The 19,543-nt window shown below is 42.2% G+C and overlaps 1 protein-coding gene and 1 long non-coding RNA gene across 2 annotated transcripts in view; both read left to right on the top strand.

The window, feature by feature from the left end:
* Positions 1–9,438, top strand: part of LOC135499580 (uncharacterized) — a 39,574-nt gene extending 30,136 nt beyond the window's left edge. Inside the window, exons 2-3 of the long non-coding RNA XR_010449308.1 lie at positions 7,855–7,926; positions 9,357–9,438. This is a non-coding gene — a long non-coding RNA (uncharacterized LOC135499580). The remainder of the gene's footprint in view (positions 1–7,854; positions 7,927–9,356) is intronic.
* A 1,142-nt stretch (positions 9,439–10,580) lies between these two features.
* On the top strand, positions 10,581–19,437 carry LOC135500521 (BDNF/NT-3 growth factors receptor-like). The gene is made up of 10 exons (XM_064792045.1): positions 10,581–10,646; positions 11,043–11,215; positions 11,463–11,738; positions 12,267–12,581; positions 12,835–12,998; positions 13,601–13,868; positions 14,507–14,813; positions 14,975–15,212; positions 15,621–15,779; positions 16,241–19,437. Exons 1-10 carry the CDS (start codon positions 10,615–10,617, stop codon positions 16,430–16,432), a joined length of 2,124 nt encoding a protein of 707 aa, XP_064648115.1. The 5' UTR covers positions 10,581–10,614; the 3' UTR covers positions 16,433–19,437.
* The last annotated feature ends 106 nt before the right edge of the window (positions 19,438–19,543 follow it).

Raw genomic sequence — 19,543 nt, 5'->3', positions numbered from 1 at the left:
GACTTGAGAATCAGTTTTGCGTTCACAAAAAGGGCCGTTTTCTACAATCTAATGGCAAACAATAGTTAGTGAAAAACCGGAGTTTATGAGTGCAAAACGGACCGCATAAGATAGTCTTATGCCCGATGAGCCTGACCTTTCCCGTAATTTCCAACAGTATCGTTTCCTTACCCGGCGCTGGGCACTACTAGCACTGAAGCTATGCATTCAACATAACGCGCCGAGAAATGAGAAAGGGGTGACGTTTATCGAAAGCGACGGCAAGCCACCAAATAAGATATTGGAAATGTTACGAGGAGATAGAAATTGGCAGAAGATCAATAAGCGGAGGCATTGGATAAACAGTAGCTACATGGCTCGAGGCGGACATCTTCACATCGGGATTTTTAACTTTTGTTTGGGAATAAGATTGTTAAATTTCCTAGTTAAGGAACTAAACCGAACTTGCCATCACGCAATTAAGCACAGGACCTGATTTGGAACAATGGAGAAAGTCGCCGTCCTAAGTTCGATGTAAACAATTTGAAACACCAGAAGTCAGGGAATTGGCTGTGATTTCTAGCTCATCAGCAATAGAAGAAGACAGCACTGGTAGAAGAAAACACTGTAGCCCATTAGAAATGCATTACCTCACCATTCCTATTCAAGTTATGTCATAGATGATAATAGAGCTCCCATTGACAGCGTGAGCCATTGAGTCAAAGAGAAGAAGCTAGCTGATATGTAGCTTTACACGTGAATGTACATTACGTCCGCAATTTTGTTCCATTTAAGTTTCCAAATATAAAATGTGATTAAATCAGCGAAAATCTTGTCATGTCTACTCCATTGTATACCAGCCTTTGGATCAAAGGTATTTTACATATCGCCAGTACTGGTTGCCTAATAGCCTTGATGATACTTGCTGTATGATTGATGATTGGTTTCCCAGGCCAGGCCATTTCCTATAGATGGGTTCAACGGCGGACATTGCCCGGTAAACATGGTCCGTCCATCGATAGTCATTTAGGGCAATCATATGTTTCAGTGCTCATTCATAACATGGCACGGTGATTTGGACGTGAGCTTGAGTTCAAAACAGGGTGTCGCAAAATGAATAGTTAAACACTATCGCAGCATGTCCAATCGTGGACAGGATCTATAGACTAATCCATTAAATGATCAGCATTTACCTTGGTAAATAAGATATGTCGATACTGGTAGTGTATGTAAATAATTAGTGAGATATGTGTTATCGTGAGCAGATCGCCGCATAATGATCAATCACGGTGTCATGGCCTGAGGGCCCGTGTCACACCACTGTCTTGATTACATTACAGCGCCACCACGCGGGGCATAACGGTATTAGGCTACATGAATGTAACAAGACAATTTATGCATGTATCTCTATCTGTACATTTTGAGGCAGGCCTGATAATTATCTTACTCCGTAACCCATAGATGTGGCGTGTGCCTGCCTATCATTGACTGCATTGCAACAGGAATAGAGTTAGGTCTCATACCCCTCGAATTCTCCTAGGATATGAAGTGGATAGTATTATTGGCAGAGAGATATTGCCCGGCGACGACTGATGGCCAAGTGCCAAAAGCCGTTAGGCTGCTCTTAACCATTCGGTTCACGCTCCTCGGCTTATTGGCCATTCTAATTCTCCAACAGATTGCATTGTCGGGATCGGGTCGCCCAGAGGATATGTAAGTGAGATAAGAGCAAAAAGGAGAAAAGAGGGCAAGTTTATAAGAAGAAAATGATATCGCAAAGACATGTAATGTAAGCTTAAGTTCTTGCAATCGTCAACGGTATTACAGCGTTCAGCCAACCCGATATAACCTGTATCATAACAAGCTGTAGGGCATTCAGAGAAGGAAGTTGCCATTGAAGACTACAAAAAACTGACAAACTGTTTTCAAATATAATAGGCCAACCCTAGACTTCTCCGAAGTCGGTTGCAGATATAAATGCTGGCTTTTCCCTAAAATTGTAAAGGTTTATATTGGTTATTGGAGGAAGCCTGTGCCATTTAAGCCATGATACTGCCTGAAAGCTTAGAAAAATAAGCTCGAAGTTGCCGGTGTGCAAGGGATAGTAGTCATAGGGCTGATAGTCCGTGTCACAATAGCCCGCATTGCTAAATGTTTTGGTTAGGGTTAGCGGTACAATAGATCATGCTGCTTAATTGGTCAAATACAATGCTACCGGACTATGACTCCAGGGGGACTATATCCGCTGTCACACCGGTGCCTCCAAGGCTGTGTTTGTTTTTGTCGACGGATTTGTTGCCCGTATCAGCCAAAGGGTTAATTAAAAGCCTGGTGTAGGTCTGGAGCACGAGAAAGCCCCCTGCAAGATATCTTATCCTTCTTTATCTAACCCAGCTTTGGATATTATCTGTTATAGTTTCCAGATTCCATCCATGTTATGGAATTCCCCTGCAGCTTACAAGGCAACACGACTGTATCACGGCACAAGAGAAGCTAATTTTGCCACAAAACCACCGATCGATACCAAGGGAGAAGCAAGATTGATCATGTGCAAACCTTGTATTGATGGCAAAGATGGAAGGAAGACTTGGCAATTTGCTTCGTGAAGTAGGTTTTAACAGCTGCATTTGCCTACCGTGCGGTTGATGGGCGATGCATAACAAGTAATATGAATGGTATAAGAGTTTGATAATTTTGGTTTAATGAATTTCTTGTTACTGCACTTGAAAAACGAATTATCTGTTTAGCTGTTTACCACAGACTTAAGTCCGTGGCTATATAGACAGTACTGAGCGATCTTATATGATGTAGGATGAAACCGGAGACCCGAGGAAAACATACGCTGCCAGAGAAAGTCACCCTCTTTATCATACGAGGACACACCTTAAAGCCAACAGGCGCTGATTAGTTTAACATAAATAGGAATGCGCCGTTCAGACTGCCAGCACAGTCTAGCATTAGGTCTATCTCTTCCATCAGTCGCCTGGCTTCATTTGGGTACTGATTAGTTAACGTGGTAAATGTGGCCTGCACCGACAAGCCAGCAGCCAACAACGTGATTACTTTACGATAATCCAGCAGGGGTTATGCCCGAGCATGTCCCGTGATGAACTGTTGGGATATGGTGGTTGTTCTTGAAGCGGTGCCAAATGGACCGACAGTCATGGGATCCAGGGGGTGGATGAATGTATTAAAGAGGTCATGAGAGAGATGCGTGATGGCTTTTCATTTATTAAATCGATTTGTTTTTTGCAATGTCAGCTGAGCCGAATCGGTGTTCTTGCTATATTTCCGCGCAGTTACCGTCCTGGAATACACAGAACCACGCAAGTGCGACGTTGACTATACGGTGGAATGTCTACCTGCGGCCGGTTTGGGGAGTTCAAGTCGAAAGCCAAGTGTTGCGAGTATTTTATACTATCTTGTGTTACGCCAGCCAGAAAACTACGCTCCCACCTCAGGGTAGACGTATGAAGAAAGAAAAGTCCAATTCAAAAAAAGAACACACGTTGCGACTGGCAAAATTTGGGAATGATTAAGATACTTGTGATTTCAGTTTGTCTGTTTGACTGACTGTCTATTTGGATCCAAGCAGGTGAATAGTGTGAGAAAAAAAAGATTGCAATGTTATCTTCATTTATTACTCGCCTATCATGCCTACGGTTGACAACTAACGTACATTAAATGTGGTTTATTGCTTAGCTGTTGCCATACTTCGTGTTTTGAATGCACACCGTTTTTCCAAAAATGCGAAATGCGACTGTTGTCACGTTAGTAAGTTCAATCACAACACTCGTCGTGAGTTATCGCGTATGAAATGTACATAGGGCCTATCAACACTTCTACATGGGACCTTTCTGTTCTATTCTAGTCGCCTATCTCTTTTCCTGTAGTAACTGACTCCGGTCTGGTGGCACGGTCTCCGATTATGGTCAAGATCATTTTATTCTTACGCGATTTCGCTCATGCATAACTAATTTTGGTTGTCGTATTCGCAGTTAAACTGGCATATGGAAGGGGTGACGGGTGGTTACATAATACGCTGTTACCCCTGCTGCCAGCCAGAACAACTGCTAAAGTAATCACCACGATTAGTTATGCATGAGCAAAATCGCGTACGAATGAAATAATCTTTGATCGGAGACGGCGATTAGATATGTGAAAATTGAACAAAATTTGAAGTGTCCTACATAATAAGTTTGTCGTTACGGGTTCTAAACTCTTCGACTTGTCTCCGATGGTAGACAATCGATGGGAACGGGTTTTATTGGTCTGGATACACGACTTCCTTGAGACCCATGTTCTTATTATTCCTAACCTTCGCACGGCCCTGGAATGTCGCCAACAACAATATATCGCCGGTTTTGCTACAGATAGTAGTCCCTCGACGGACCAGCTGTAGAAGCGCTGAATAACTCTGTTTGACGTCATTACGCCTCCTTGGCAACGGACTTTAGGCAATTCGTCTTGATCAACATAATTTTGCCGAAACAGAAATTACTTTTCCTGGGTATCAGATTGGAAACCTACATGTTCCGGTCTTAGATTGAATGTTGTGGAGGCTTGAATGCGTAATTCAAACTGGTTCGAGGACGGACACTTTTTTCGGTGGCTTTTGGCGATTTTGATCGCGCGGGTTTTGCAAAGAAGTTTGATCTGCAAAAGAATATGTTCTGTCGAAAAATCTTTATAATCCAATTTGATGATTTTAAGACAGGCGCGAAAATTGGAGCATCAAGTAACTTTCTCGACAGCGCGTATCAAAAGATTTGGTTTGCCTACATCACAGAATGAGCACTTTCGCCATTTATGAACACGTTAATGAGGGCGACTGATTGGCTTCATGGCTTATTTTGCCGATTTGGAACCGCATTAGCCTGCAGTTATCAACAGCTATCATCCCATCATTTATCTTTTATGGGATCATTTCCTGGCTGAAAAAATGGTAACAACCACAGATGTAACGCTGTGTACATATACTGATGTTTCCACGATGAGTACCATAATTACGTAGGGTGTCAAGAAGTTTAGACGAAATTTGAAGTGAAATTCTTCTTTACCAACCTCATTATTCTCTCTGTGAAACTCTATCGCAAAGCGCCTCCGTCTTTGCGAGTATCTGCATGACGTCTCCCTTTTTGCGAACACCTGAAAGGCTGTTGCACGAAACTTTTCTCAGAAATGCTGTCGCTAGATGGCTTGTTACGATTTGAAACTTAATCCTAAGTGTCTTGCTGCAAGATAGCGTATTTTTATTGCCAAACTCCAGTGCTGCTTAATTATACGCTGAACAATGTTCAAACAAAGATACGCACTCAAAACCAGTTTTAAATGGCATTTTGGCGAAGTATAACGCAGAGTATCATCTACACAGGATGGCATTCGAGGTGAAATCTGGGCGGTGACCAAAAAATGTTTGGATTAGAGTTGAACACTTTGTCAACACAGTAGAAACTGAAGTGCTCACAACTTAATGACCTGGAAGATAATCTATGTTATGGGTTGCCACCTGCTGAAATGTGACCACTTTTTGAGTGTTGAATCTTTTCACATTTCAAACGATAATCATGCATCAGTCACAGGGTACGAGGAGGGCGTTGCATGAGCAAGCGAATCTAAAGGTCTTTCCAAGAAGAAAGATATTTATAACTTCGGGAACGATGTAACACGTGAGTAATCTTGTGAGTACAATGAAATAGCTGGTTGGACCCCGTCAGCTGATCAATAGATCGAAAATTGGAATCATGCTTTCTGTCGTTGAATGTTTATGTTATCACGAGCTTATACTTTCCAGCCCACGATGTGTCGTAGATTTTTACGGGCAAAGAAAATGCAAGACTGCAGCTCAGGATGATATCTGATAAGAAAAGAAACAAATCCAATTCGCATATACATTGTACACTAATGAGCAGATTCTTGAAATTGTTTGACCTGACGCTCTCTGGCTCGTTTGGTTGACCTTTTTAAGAAAACATGTTGTGTTTGTCTTTGGCGAACCGTTACTTGACTGGCAACAAGGGCAGTGAACAAATCCATAGCCTTTATATTTAGCGTTGGATGATCAGTGCGGGAAATTAAGAGCTTCGTAACCTGGGCAACCTTAACATTTCGGAAACCTAGTGAATTTGCTGTGATTTCCGGATACTTTTCACAATGCTGATAGCAAAACAGAAGGGTGCTTGATTCGTAATAGTCTACAGTGACAATTGCCTGAGGTATGAATAATACATTTCTCTACTGAATAAGTGTGTTCACAGTTTTCACTGCGCTTGTATTGCGTATCGACGTGCTTCCTTGACTGCTGTCGCAATACTTGTTTGAACATGTAAATCAAGCTCCAGTACTTACCCTGACATATGCTTGTCTCTTCGTCCGCACCTTTATGTCAATCTTAGAACTAGCTTGGTCTTGAATTGACTTGGTTACTTCGGATTCTTTACTGGTGATTGGGCGCTTCCTTCGGGTTTGCCTATGCACCATACTTCAACACTATCATGGGTTGGGTGTGGTGACGAATAAGACTAGATAGAGGCATATCCAGCCGTAAAGGGCCTAACTGACTGGACATGAGCCAACAATGAGGGCTGTTACCGCATCTCTTCTGTTGGCCCAATGCAGGCCTATAACTTGTGCTATTGTATATGAGAAGAAAGTCGAGAATTGCCGACGAGCGACGCTCTAAACATGGCAGCCTTCTTCAAAGACAAAAAAAAACTTAACAAGAAGACATTGTGAATGTCATATGGTTCCCACGTAGTTATATTCAATAACAACAATACCAGCTTCGGTTGTCCTTGTAATCTGAGAGAAGTACAAGACAAGAGCATGTTTTTACAGTGTGTCCCACTATGTTTGTTTGGCATAGCATCTGGATGGCCTTGATTTACCAGTGGTGGTAGTGTTGAGGGGGGGGGGGGGGGGGGGGGCCCGAGGGAAATTAAAGGTACTTGTCCATTGGCAACCAGGAATATGCTTGTTTTGAACACAAGATTTCCATAAGGGCAGCAAAGTTGGTGTTGATTTCATCATCAATGCTTTGAATTTTAAGTAACTGAATTTTAACTGACAAAATGGGTAGGCCTAATTGACGAACAAAGCAAAGTTAATGCTCTTATGATAAGTTCCACTCTATTGGCAGGGTTGACAAACCTGGGGGTACGACATGTTTCCAGAGCTGTAGCTGTTGAGAGAGAGATAAGATATGAAGGCGTGACGGACGGACACACACACACACACACACACACAAACAGACACCATGACCAGAAACAATATGGTTCCCGATCTTACTGGATCGGGAACCATAAATAGCAAATTACATTACACGTAGTCTGAAAAAGTTTCTTTTGACTGACTTCCTGATTTTACTTGCTGGTATCCTTAGGAGTTAGTGCGGCTGGTGAAGGTGCGGCTGGTTGACATGCGCAGTGATTGAAACTCCGGGCTCACTCCGAACAGGTGGTATCGAATGCATACTTCCTCAATCAGATATTGTCATGTTATGACAATTATCCGGTATCGTAAGCTTTTTTTCGAGCCAACTGATCTCGTCTTGGAGATAAAAATGAAAGCAAACCAGCAGGTTGTAGGGCCTACAGCTAGCAACAGTGTTTCACGTCTCTCCAAACCTCCAAGACAATAAAACTACCATTTTTCACACCCAGGGGAGTTGACATTACCCGCTCCATCAATACCAATAATTAGAGCTGAAATTAATTATTGGTCTGACAGGGCAACACGCCTAGAATGTCATTCTTGTAGATGCTTCGCAAACGAGAGCCCGCCCGGTTAAAGTGACGCACATCCGTTATCCGCCTTGAATTCGTCATCTGCCTAAATTTCTTCCTCTGACTACTTCCTTGATTTATCTCTTTCCAGAATGATAGAATCACAGAATATAACGTACCTCAATTCATCAGCACTGAAACACTACTACAAGCTCTATGAACTGTAAGTATGGTCAGAGTTTTGTCATGTAAAGAAAAGGTGTATCTTGTCACTATATGAGATGCTTGGGCTTCTCTTCTTACATGTTGAAAGACAGTTTAAAACATTCACAAGCTTATTCCCAGGCGTAATGGAGGAATGACGGCGCGTCAAACACAGAGGTGACTGCCAGTGTGGGCTGATTCCATGTATTCAGACAAGGGAGCTCTCACATCAAAATCAGCCATCCAGGCCAAATCATCGTGCCGATGGCGCATGGCCGCCGGCCTGGGAATCATGTAACTGTGGAGCTTTCCCCCGTCGAAATACGTGGAGTTCTAAGTTGTGCTTCATCTGAAGCGCCGCGCAAACGAACGATCTTAGTCGCTACGTGATGCGACGGAGCCATGACAACATGGCGATTGTGGTGTGCGGCCGCCGATTTGCCGGTCGAGCACGACAATCCAAACTAGCGTTTAAAATCGCTGCTCTCGGCGATTATCCTGGCTGCTATGTACGACTAGAAGACCTCTCGTGTACGGAACTGGTAATCGCTTCGTTTGATATTGATCGCATGTTGTTGCGATCATATAGATGCAGATACTTGCGATGACGAACGCAATGAGCCATCATCATCGCATTTAAACCCGAGGTTGGAGAGATAAGAAATCGCGGTTTAAACTGCAATCGCTCGTCGAGTTGTCATAGCTTGGTCGCAGGTCGCAGCGACTCAAATCGCTCATTTACGCGTGCCTTAGGGTATTCAGTCGTCTAGTTCTTTATAAACGAATAGCTACATGTCTCTAACTAATAACAAGCCTTTAAGGCTTTTCAGAAGCTTGTAGGCCTCTATTTCTAAATGTTTATAACAGAGATCTTCTTACCACATCGACGAATTGTTTTTGGGTTTGTCTCTCGGTTACCTGGTACAATGCCTAATGTAGGAGAGAGTCAGTGAGAATTCTAAACGATGTAAATCTGTTTTCAAATTTAAATGGCGATCGAGTTCACACGCTTCAAACAAGGGTAATTTACAATGTTACGACTAGAATTAGCAACGTCGAAGTAATAGCGAGGCTTTATTATTGACAATATCAACCTTCCCACTGTTTTAATGCGGCTCATTTTAGACAATGATCTTGTTTTCGACAAGTGAGGACATTGCAAAAGGGTCACCCGAACGACAATCGCCTCATTTTGATTGCATCGTTGAGATTTCACGATATTTTGTTTGTATTCTTGGGATGTTTATCTGCCTTCTTCAGTTCAAAAGTCAAAGTTTAAGTCAAGTTAGTGACTACTTTTTATAGTCATTTTGTTTCTGAAAAACTGGGCCAGGTTGCCTGTTTCGTCCTTGTACACTGATCATGACCTTAAGTAGTGTATTAACCAGTATGGTACCAGTAACATTTGCTGCTAAACTACAAAATGACCCTATACTATTTTACTTTCAGAATTCTTATAAAATCTAATGTGAGGCGGATTGCTGACGACGCCTTCAAAAATAACACGGAACTACATTTCCTGTAAGTGCATGCTTTGTTCAGTTTCTTCTCTCTGTTAGTGTTTCCATAGAAGTTCACCGCCATATCAATAATTCAACTGGATTTGCGGTGCCATACCATGCTGCAGCGATTAGCGTAAATCCTCTAACCCTCTCCCCAACACCCACACCCAATCGGCACAATAGTCGGCACTCAGCACTTCTACTAGGTTACGGATTTGACACCGCCCATGAATAATCTGAAATCGCCGCTTCTTCAAATCTTTACTGGTTACAGGTAACCTTCTATAACGATTGATGATGGGGTCAACAGGTATTCGACACTACTTATCTTTTTTATCGACAGAGGTTCGTCTCTTCGGTAAAAGAACACTTCTTCTTCTTGCCACATTGGCATTACGCAAATGCTGTTACCTGTCTGAGCCGCGTAATGTTTTGATGCAGCGGTAGAAATCCTCAGCTTGGTAATACTTACGCGAACACTGCTGCTTGTGTCTGTGGTAATTATTAGAAAAACCACACGACTGTTGCCGAGGTAATCCTTTATTTATTACTCATGCTATTATCAGAAAATGTAATGACGGTGTCTTGCATTGCGAATGTCATTAGGACGGGTGTACAACGACTGTGCTCGTGTTTCATCTTAAGGATAATGATTGAGAGACAAATTATCCCTTCGCAAGTCAACCCCACAACAGCCTTTACACTGCAGACCGCCTGCACTCGGAGAGAAAAGGGGCTTTGAGCTTTAGAGATACGGTTTGAGAATGTCTTTCAGCCAACCCAAATAGCAAGGCCTAAAGGTTGTTCAGGGAAATGGAAAACTCCTTGAGGTTTTCAAAAGCTCAGAAACCATTGATGTAACAAATATCCCTTTTATTTTGAAGATTGTCGATGGATTATGCCTGCAGTTCATGTGCATGTTTATCTGGTTTGAGGTGTTTAAAACCGGCTTACTATCGGTTTTGGTCTTCCATACACCACGCAGGTGTAGGTGTCATTTGGGCACAAAATCTCTGCTGCCGCGGCCTCGGTTCTGGCCAAGTTTTGAGCTCCTACGAGAGGGTGTTGGTTGACACAACCAATACGTTAAGCTTGGTATCGATTCACTAAACCGTTTTAATTCCATCCATTTCATTGTGTCTTCCTTTATCAAATATCTTTTTAGGGAATTGGATGGCAACCACCTCGAGACAATATCATGGAAGATGCGAAGAGGGCTTCCTAATCTCGAATTACTGTAAGTAAAGTTGCTAGGATCTTCCTTTCCTGGTGTTGCTTGCAGGATCGATGCACCGTATATAGAGATTGAAAAAAAGAGCTTAGAACAAAAATGTTTGAATTGACGGTACATGTGTAAGTGCGTATGTATTAGTGCACAAACCCTTGAGCCGAAATACTTGACCTACGTGAATGCCTTGTTTGTATTTTCTTGGCAAACGACACCCACCCCCACCCCATCCCTCTTTTGGAAATCATTGGGACAGCGAGGTCGATCCTGATCCCGAAAGCGGTAGGTTTGGGCAACATGTAACGCACCGTCTATGTCACCACCTTATACAATGATCACTTACACCATCAACTCTGTCACACAACTTCCGAATATCTTACACTTTATCTGCTTCATCTCATTCAGAAAGCTCGGCGACACTACAAGTTTCCGGTGCGAGGATTGCAGTCTAAAATGGTTAAAGGAAAAGTGGGCCTATCGCCTTCTTGGTCGATATGGAAATACCGTCTCCTGTCTGAAACGGACAGGAAATAAAACCTTGCCGATGCCGCTCAACAAGGTAGCCTTTGACCACTGTGGTAAGTGTGTTTATTATTTACGGTGTTATAGTTCATGTAGCTCTCTGTAAAATCACGAACCATTGTGTTATTGTGTCATGACCCCTTTGTCTGTGAAGCTATTGTTCGCAGGCTTGTCTATATACCATGTAGCTCTATTTAATAGCACGAACCATAGTGTTATTGGGATGAAACCATTGTTTGCGGGCGTGGCCATTCCATGTAGCTCTATGTAAAATCACGAACCATTGTGTTATTTATTTTGCAGAAAACCCCGATATTGGCCTTTCTGCAACGACAATAGAGACAGTGTGTAACGCCAACGTTACGTTGAGAGTAACGTGTCGGGCCATCACTGCCAACACAACCGTGCGATGGGTAATAGAAGGCATGAATTCTCGTGTCAATGTCACTTCGAGGGAGGGCGGGAGAGTTGCAGAGCTCCAGATCCACCGCGCAGACCAGCGTGATAACGGCAACGTCAGCTGCGTGGGGGAAAACATTGTCAGCAATGTGACAAAGGGGCTGCGACTCATAATAAATTGTAAGAATATTTTTGACCTGCAGGTTAGCAAGCATGCGTAGGCAAGTGGAGCTGTGATGCGAATCATGCGCGTCTCAGAGGAATTTGAGACTTCACTGAAGTACCAATATTACTAATTAGTACTACTGATTACTCTAACCTTTAGAGGATTGTATGTATATTAAAGATTTGATCAAATATAGTTCGATATTCATGAACGACGAAAAGTTAAAAAGATGACTGGAGAACATCCTATAACGACTCTGTGCCTCAGTATACAGCAATGTAGTCGTTAAGGTCCATGTATGATCACACGGGTCCCACAAGAAAATTCCTGGTGTGTAGATCGAGCGCGGCGTCCTCAAGAACGCTACCATAACGACTTAGGAACTCTTTCGTCGGTGTATTGTCACACGGAGAAGTTACATGTATATCAGACGGAGAAGTAAGTCCCTCGGTTTTGAAGCATTCCCCAGTCAATAAATAATTGGAGTCGGTCACTCAAAACGATTTAACGTTTTGTTTATATTCTAATTTATCCACATTCAGGTAAGCCAGAGGTTGTGGATTGGACATACCATGAAGATACCTTACCATTCTGTCTAGAGTTCACGGTGTTAGGGAATCCTCTCCCCAACATCACAGTCTACAAAGATGGCATCCCTCTTCCTGTGACTACTAAGTTATATAGCACAGGTCTGAAAGTCCGCCATCTGCACACATCGCCACTGCACGGAAGCGATATTTACTGTATACAGACTGATATTGTCCACTCTGGAAGGAATGGTTGTTTCAAGGTCGTCGCGGAGAACAAGTATGGAAAAGGCGTAGGTTCGAAATATCATCCATTTATGAAAGACCCAGGTAAGCCTTGTTCAAGGACTGCAAACCCACAAATGCTCACGCCACTTATTTTGATATTCGCCAAAAAATTATTTTAAAATATTTTTACTTCTTGTATTTTGGCGTAGATTACGAAATAATTATACCTTGATCAGCAACAGATCCGCATTTTCTATCTGAATAAATTGGAGATGTGTATATTGGGTCTTTAAAACGAGAGCGAAGATGAGATTTTCTCATGATTTAAAGTTCCCTTTATCATTTCTTCTTTTAGCTGAAAATCCGTTAAACACCGGTAATACTGTGCACCGGAGTATGGACCGATTTGGCAAGACTAACTTTAATACCGACACTGACTTTGACGAAACCAGTTCATATAATGTGACCTCACCGAATGTTGATAAAAAGAACACCAATGAAGTTGAGCCTGATTCAAAAGTAAGTGAAGAAAAATATCATCATCTACAATCACCGCCACAGTCGTCAGATGCATAAAACTCCACAAACAAAGGAATTCTGACGAGGTCCGACTGTAAGATAATATATACTAAGATCGCTATAGCTAGAACTGGCGTTCGTCCGTGACTGATCATTCTCTAGCCAACATCAGCAATATTCGATTGGCCAATTGCAGCACGCCTAGCTATCGCAGGCTGAGAACGATCATTGTTGAGTTGGCTTCAATAGGTTTGTTGTATGGGTTCATCTGTCTTCTCCCTTCATAATGTCGATACATAGAAACACGCGACCCCTCCTGACCCTACTGTCACACACGGTCTTACCCCGATAAATCTTCGTGATATCACTCATATTAGGTAGGTTCGTAACCCTATCCGAAGAGCTACCCAAGTAAATGTACTTTAGAGAAAACATTTATGTTTTTAAATGCCCTCCAATGCTATTAAAAGTTAATCTTGAATCCCCACTTCTACTGAGAGAACCTCATCAGTGTGAGCTGATGAAACTCTTTGAACTCTCTGAGATAATTAGTCGCCAGGCTCCTGAGTGGATAACATTTTGAACGTTGTTTTTTTTCCCAGTCATACATTGCAATACCGATAGGGGTCGTCCTCTCCCTATTCGTGTGCCTTTCCCTCTTTCTGCTCGGAAGAAGGTGCAGCCGGAAGGCGTCGGATGACAAATCGTACCGACTGTGCTGCTTTGGAGGGGGTAAAAGCTCGGGAAAGGCAAACAGCTCAGCACTGCTCGACAAAGATGTCAAGGCTCAGGAGAGCATGCCTTTAAACTCCATGCACGTGGTTGAGAATCCCAACTACTTCAACAAGCCCGGTGATAAGTCCAGCGCAGGTTCGTATTCACACTGTACATTGTCCCATATCGAACAATAGTGCGTATACTACGTCCAACTATATCCGTTTCCGATCTATTGTCTCGTTTCTATAGACAGCCGTTTGTGAATAGAAACGGTTCAATAGAACTAGAACGCATTATACACTCTATTGTTCTGATTTAGGACATTACATTATATCCTGTGGTATTGTTCGCCATAAATTACGCAATAAATAGGCCTATAATAAATACAATTTCTTCCCATTGCAATGAGCAATAAGATTTTATACAACATTGATAAATACCCAGCCGTTTATGAACAATGAACAACTTGTGCATAACTGAAATAAGCCATAAAAGACTAACAATAGGCACGCTGAAAAAACACATTAATGTTGCATGAATGAGAAGATGCGGCATTGTTCGTAAAACGTATTGCTTTATTGATTAGTTACAACATTCTGGCTTGTAATACATGTGGTAAAAATACTAAATCGAATTTATTTTGTGGATGACGATGCCTCGAAACAAAAATATTCAATTGCATGATGAAGAAACCTTTCAGAGGAAAATATACCCTACCAATGATTGTTTATTTTGTAAATTTTTTGCCACTAAACGTAAAAATATGAATGCTAGCGCTGATATCATTGCAGTCATACGACATATCAAACTCGAGAATATTGAGTTTGTCCGCGAGCTCGGTGAGGGAGCCTTTGGTAGGGTGTACCTCGGCCGCGCCAAACACCTAACGTCGCCGGATGAAACCACACTAGTGGCAGTGAAGACACTGAAGGATATGTCAATAGAGGACGCTAGGAGAGACTTCGACCGCGAAGCGGAGCTCCTCACAAACCTGCAGCATGAAAACATTGTCAACTTCCATGGGGTGTGTACCGATGGCGAGCCACTCATGATGATATTCGAGTATATGGAGAATGGAGATCTTAACAATTACCTCAGGTGAGTCTAGAATGATTTTTGATAGATGTTGAAAATACGAATCAAACATCATATAACTCATCTGTGACTCAAAATATAAAGTGTTGTCGGTGCATCCGGAGTACATCAAGATTGTGAATACTTTTCAATATTTCAAAATGTGATGTTTATTTTCGTTGCAGGTGCCGTGGACCCGACGCCGGCTTCCTCTGTACGAACCCAAGTTCTTTCAAACAGTTAACAATCCATGAGTTGATGTACATATCCATACAGATCACTGCTGGTATGAAGTACCTTGCCTCGCAGCACTTCGTCCACCGAGATTTGGCTACAAGGAATTGCTTGGTAGGCGACAGACTGACCGTAAAAATAGGGGACTTCGGCATGTCCCGAGATGTGTACAGTACTGATTACTACAGGGTAGGTGGTTTGCACAGCTTGGTATCATTGTCATTTTCCTCCAAGGCTATTTGAACCAGCATCCAGCCAATCAGAAGAGCAGATTATGCCGTTCGGGTCTGGCGTGACCTATCGGTGACCGACAAATGGGGTCATGGCGATCAAGACATCAATGCATTCTCACCGCGAGATAAAAATGTTGATGAAATGCAGAGCGACGAGTGTTATAAGAGTGTTTGAGTCGAGGCTGATCTCCAGCGAAATCATTTTCACAATTTACCAAGTTCAACGAACAATGACGGTCTCAATCACACTTTTCAACAAAACTCGCACGAATGTCGATTTTGAATGCGAAATAATGCGTTACTGTGTCTGGTTTATGATCTGATCAATCCATTTGCCGAATCTGATGTTTTTGTTTGATTTCAGGTCGGGGGTCAGACGATGCTTCCAGTAAGGTGGATGCCACCAGAAAGCATCTTGTACAGGAAGTTTACGATCGATTCCGATGTGTGGAGCTTTGGTGTTGTGTTGTGGGAAATATTCACGTACGGGAAGCAGCCGTGGTATGACCTTTCTAATCATGAAGTAAGTCTATGCCATAATTGTTAAATGCTTGCTGTTGTAACTATAGACTTTAATAGGCATACTAATTCATGGAAGGTTTCACTCATCTGAGAAGCATGCCATAAGAAGGCATTTCTCTTCTCCATACATGTTCCCTTCCAGTTACTCCTTTGGCGCACCTGGAACCATTGCTACAAGAAAGCTTTCTCTTCTCCATACATGGTCCCTTCCACTTACTCCTTTGGCACACCTGGAACCATTGCTACAAGAAAGCTTTCTCTTCTCCATACATGGTCCCTTCCACTTACTCCTTTGGCACACCTGGAACCATTGCTACAAGAAAGCTTTCTCTTCTCCATACATGGTCCCTTCCACTTACTCCTTTGGCACACCTGGAACCATTGCTACAATTAAGAAAGCTTTCTCTTCTCCGTACATTGTCCATCTATCTTACTTATATTATATGAAATTATCTTTTGCAGGTCGTGCAACATATTCAAGAAGGAAAACTTCTCGATTGCCCACGAGCCTGCCCAGAGGGCCTCCATAAAATCATGCTGGGTTGCTGGGCAATACAGCCCTCAGAACGATACTCAATGAAAGACATCCATGAAAGATTAGAACGTCTCTATAAACAGTACCAACCCCCGCTGTACCTCGATCTGATCGAGTAACGTAATCAGTACTCTTGTAATCATTGTACCACCCCGCTATGACGACCAAGAATCGCCGGTCCCGAATGGTTTACTCTCTGATTAACATTACAAGGCCCCCGATAACACGACCACGAAGAAATTGATTGCGGCTAATTTATCATGCTACAGATGTAAAAAAATATTAAAGTCCAAAAAAATGTGGGCTTTAAAAATTTTTCAGAATTTTGAACTGCACGTTAGCCAGGTAAACTTGTGTCATTCAAAAAAGTGAATTTCTTCATGCTTATTGCCTGGTGTTGCACATAGGGAAGAAAGTTGCTTTCACGGCAATTGGCCGAAATCAGTAACAACTAGACGTACTTCCTCCATAGGATGTGGTGAGGAGGAATCTTAGCTGGCTAACGTGTTATGGTGTTGTTGACACTTGTAACATGTATAATGTGCTTACTGATTCAGCTGGATCTGTCAGTAGAAACCACCGTCAGCGTAATCACGTCCCCGAAACTCATTCCGTTGAATGAGGCCGGTAGGCAATTAGGAGATAGTGTGGGTCTTATATCCTTCATCATGCCTTTAGGGACGATGGCCCTGTTATCAAAGCACTATTGGGAACTAAGCTAGATCCAGACCGTGTATTTCTTGAGGAGATCATCCTTGTAGCCGTTGGACAGGTGGAACACCTACCCATATTCTAGAGTCACGTTTCTCATCAGATGTGTTCACTCCCTCTGTACCCTCGTTATTCGCGGTATATGCTCTCTAGAGTGGATGTACTCTCTCCTCTGAGGACTATGTGAAAAATATTAGTATAATGACTGGAGCCTGGAGCAAATTATAAAGTTATTAATCAGCTTTTTCTGATGCTACCGGCTGCTTCGATCGTAAATTGTATATTCGTGCAGGTCACGACAAAACGTCGTTATAGACTGGTTGTATTTGATTTACAAGTGGACGATGTCTTCGAAGTGAAAAGGTGATATTGAACTGCGGGTACTAATCGGTTTGGCTGAACATATATTGTTGTTAAGTTTTGTAAATATAGACGATAAACTTGTTGTAATATTCACAAAAATAAGTGATACATTGGAAGATGTTCCTGTGTCCGATGTGATGTTGATGAACAGTCTGATCCTGGCTTAGACTGAACAGTAGTTTGTGATGAATATCCTGGGCCGCTTCGATGGAACAATGGATTGTGATGAACAAAACAGTGGATTGTGATGAACAAAACAGTGGATTGTGATGAACAAAACAGTGGATTGTGATGAACGAAACAGTGGATTGTGATGAACAAAACAGTGGATTGTGATGAACGAAACAGTGGATTCTGATGAACGAAACAGTGGATTGTGATGAACAAAACAGTGGGTTGTGATGAACGAAACAGTGGATTCTGATGAACAGCATTGAACTGGCTTTGATGGAACAGTGATTGTGATGAACAGCCTGTAACTGGCTTTGAGGGAACCGTGGATTGTGATGAGCAGCAAGGGACTGACTTTGGTGAAGTAGCGGATTGAGATGAACTGCCTGCAACTGTTTTTGATGGAACAGTAGTTTGTGATGAACAGCCTTGAACTGTTTATTCTCTGTTGAATAGAGATCAGGTTGCTTTCCTTCTGGAACGCCCTCTATATACACTATCTGAAGCTGATTTGAACTTCTATTTTGTGGTAGAACGTGCCTACCTCTCCACTATTAAAGGAACACTTTACTAGTGCATAAACCAATCAGCTGTTGATTTCACGAGAGCAATTCCGCGGTAAAATCCATTTGATTCAAGCTGTTGTTCCTGTAATAGCCCTAAAGATTATTTTTGTAACTAGCGTTTATAAATGAAAAATTACTGTTGTAAATAATATCATGTGTATAATCATTCATCCATGTTAATATCTGCGCGCATGTCTTCAAGCTGAATGTGATGTGAACACGCTGGTAGCCCTCACCCACCCCCAAGGGTAAATGTTGTTCTGGTAATGCAGGATGTTATCCAGGTTAATTTTGCAAGACGTAAGACGTTTTTATCAGCATACAGAACGGAAATTTTATAGTGTACCGTGTTCTGTGAATGTATTTCCATCACACTATGTCAAGCTTGTGTTGTTCCTAATGCTGCAGATATCTTTAAGGACGTCACCGGGCTGACGTCCTGCGTCCGCTAGGACGACGTTTACTCCGACTTTTAGCCTCTCCTGGGTTTAAACTGCTTTGTCTTCCTCTTACTTAACAGCAAACAAACAAAGTCTCTGATGACAGACAAAGGTAATTTATTCGTACGTGATTTCGCATAACTAATCCTGTTGATTACTTTTGCAGTTGTTCAGGCAGGGAGCAGGGGTAACAGCGTATTATGTAACCACCTGCCACCACTTCCATTTACCAGATTAACTACGAATACGACAACCAAAATTAATTCTGCTTGAGTGATATCGCGTACGAATAATATGCTTCTGTCAATGACCAGACACCGTGACAATGTCAAAGAATAACGTGGTGAATCAGCCAGTGGGAAGTTTAGTATTCCGGCCCGGCAGTCACGTGACTGATGTTTGAATGGACCTGAGCCCCTCGACCGCTAGTACTCCCTTTTCCAATATGGGATACTTCGAGTAGATTCTAAAACGACTCAAAGGCTAGTTCAAAGGCAGGTTTTGAATCAAAACAAAGCGTTTAAACAAGACAGATGTTATGGGTTTGCACCAGTGCGCAAAAGGTGCTGCTGGAGATTGTCACCCAGTTTCTTAACGCGACCTCTAACAGTTTATGTGAAGGCTTTGGGACATGTATACTTTTTTATAACAACGGTATATCAGCTTTTTTCGGTTGATATACAAAGACCCTTTAAAATTTGTGGCCTCTTGCGTTGTTAACTGGACAGAAGATGTTGACCATTCTCTATTTATTCAGGTTTCCGATGTTGCTCTATACTTAACATGCTTGAGACTTAAAATGTTGCGAAACGAGAAGATTCCACTGCCTGTTCCGTGTATATGATTGTGATACTCTCAATGCATACCGCAGAGATGGAAACAAAAATAAAGAATTATTTGTCATCTTAAGCAGTTTTGTATTTTTCAATCGAATGATGAAATGATTCAGTTATAAGCTCCATCGAAGATTGATATTGTC

The sequence above is a fragment of the Lineus longissimus genome, chromosome 2 (assembly GCF_910592395.1).
Source record: "Lineus longissimus chromosome 2, tnLinLong1.2, whole genome shotgun sequence".
NCBI classification, from domain to species: domain Eukaryota; kingdom Metazoa; phylum Nemertea; class Pilidiophora; order Heteronemertea; family Lineidae; genus Lineus; species Lineus longissimus.
This window is presented reverse-complemented; position numbering and strand designations above follow the sequence as displayed.

Bases quoted from the DNA above. Each gene is read 5' to 3' on its own strand.
- LOC135500521 (XM_064792045.1), top strand. From the start codon at position 10,615: ATGCGAAGAGGGCTTCCTAATCTCGAATTACT. The intron at 11,739-12,266 runs GTAAGAATATTT...ATCCACATTCAG, and splicing joins GCTGCGACTCATAATAAATT to GTAAGCCAGAGGTTGTGGAT. The intron at 15,780-16,240 runs GTAAGTCTATGC...TATCTTTTGCAG, and splicing joins ATGACCTTTCTAATCATGAA to GTCGTGCAACATATTCAAGA.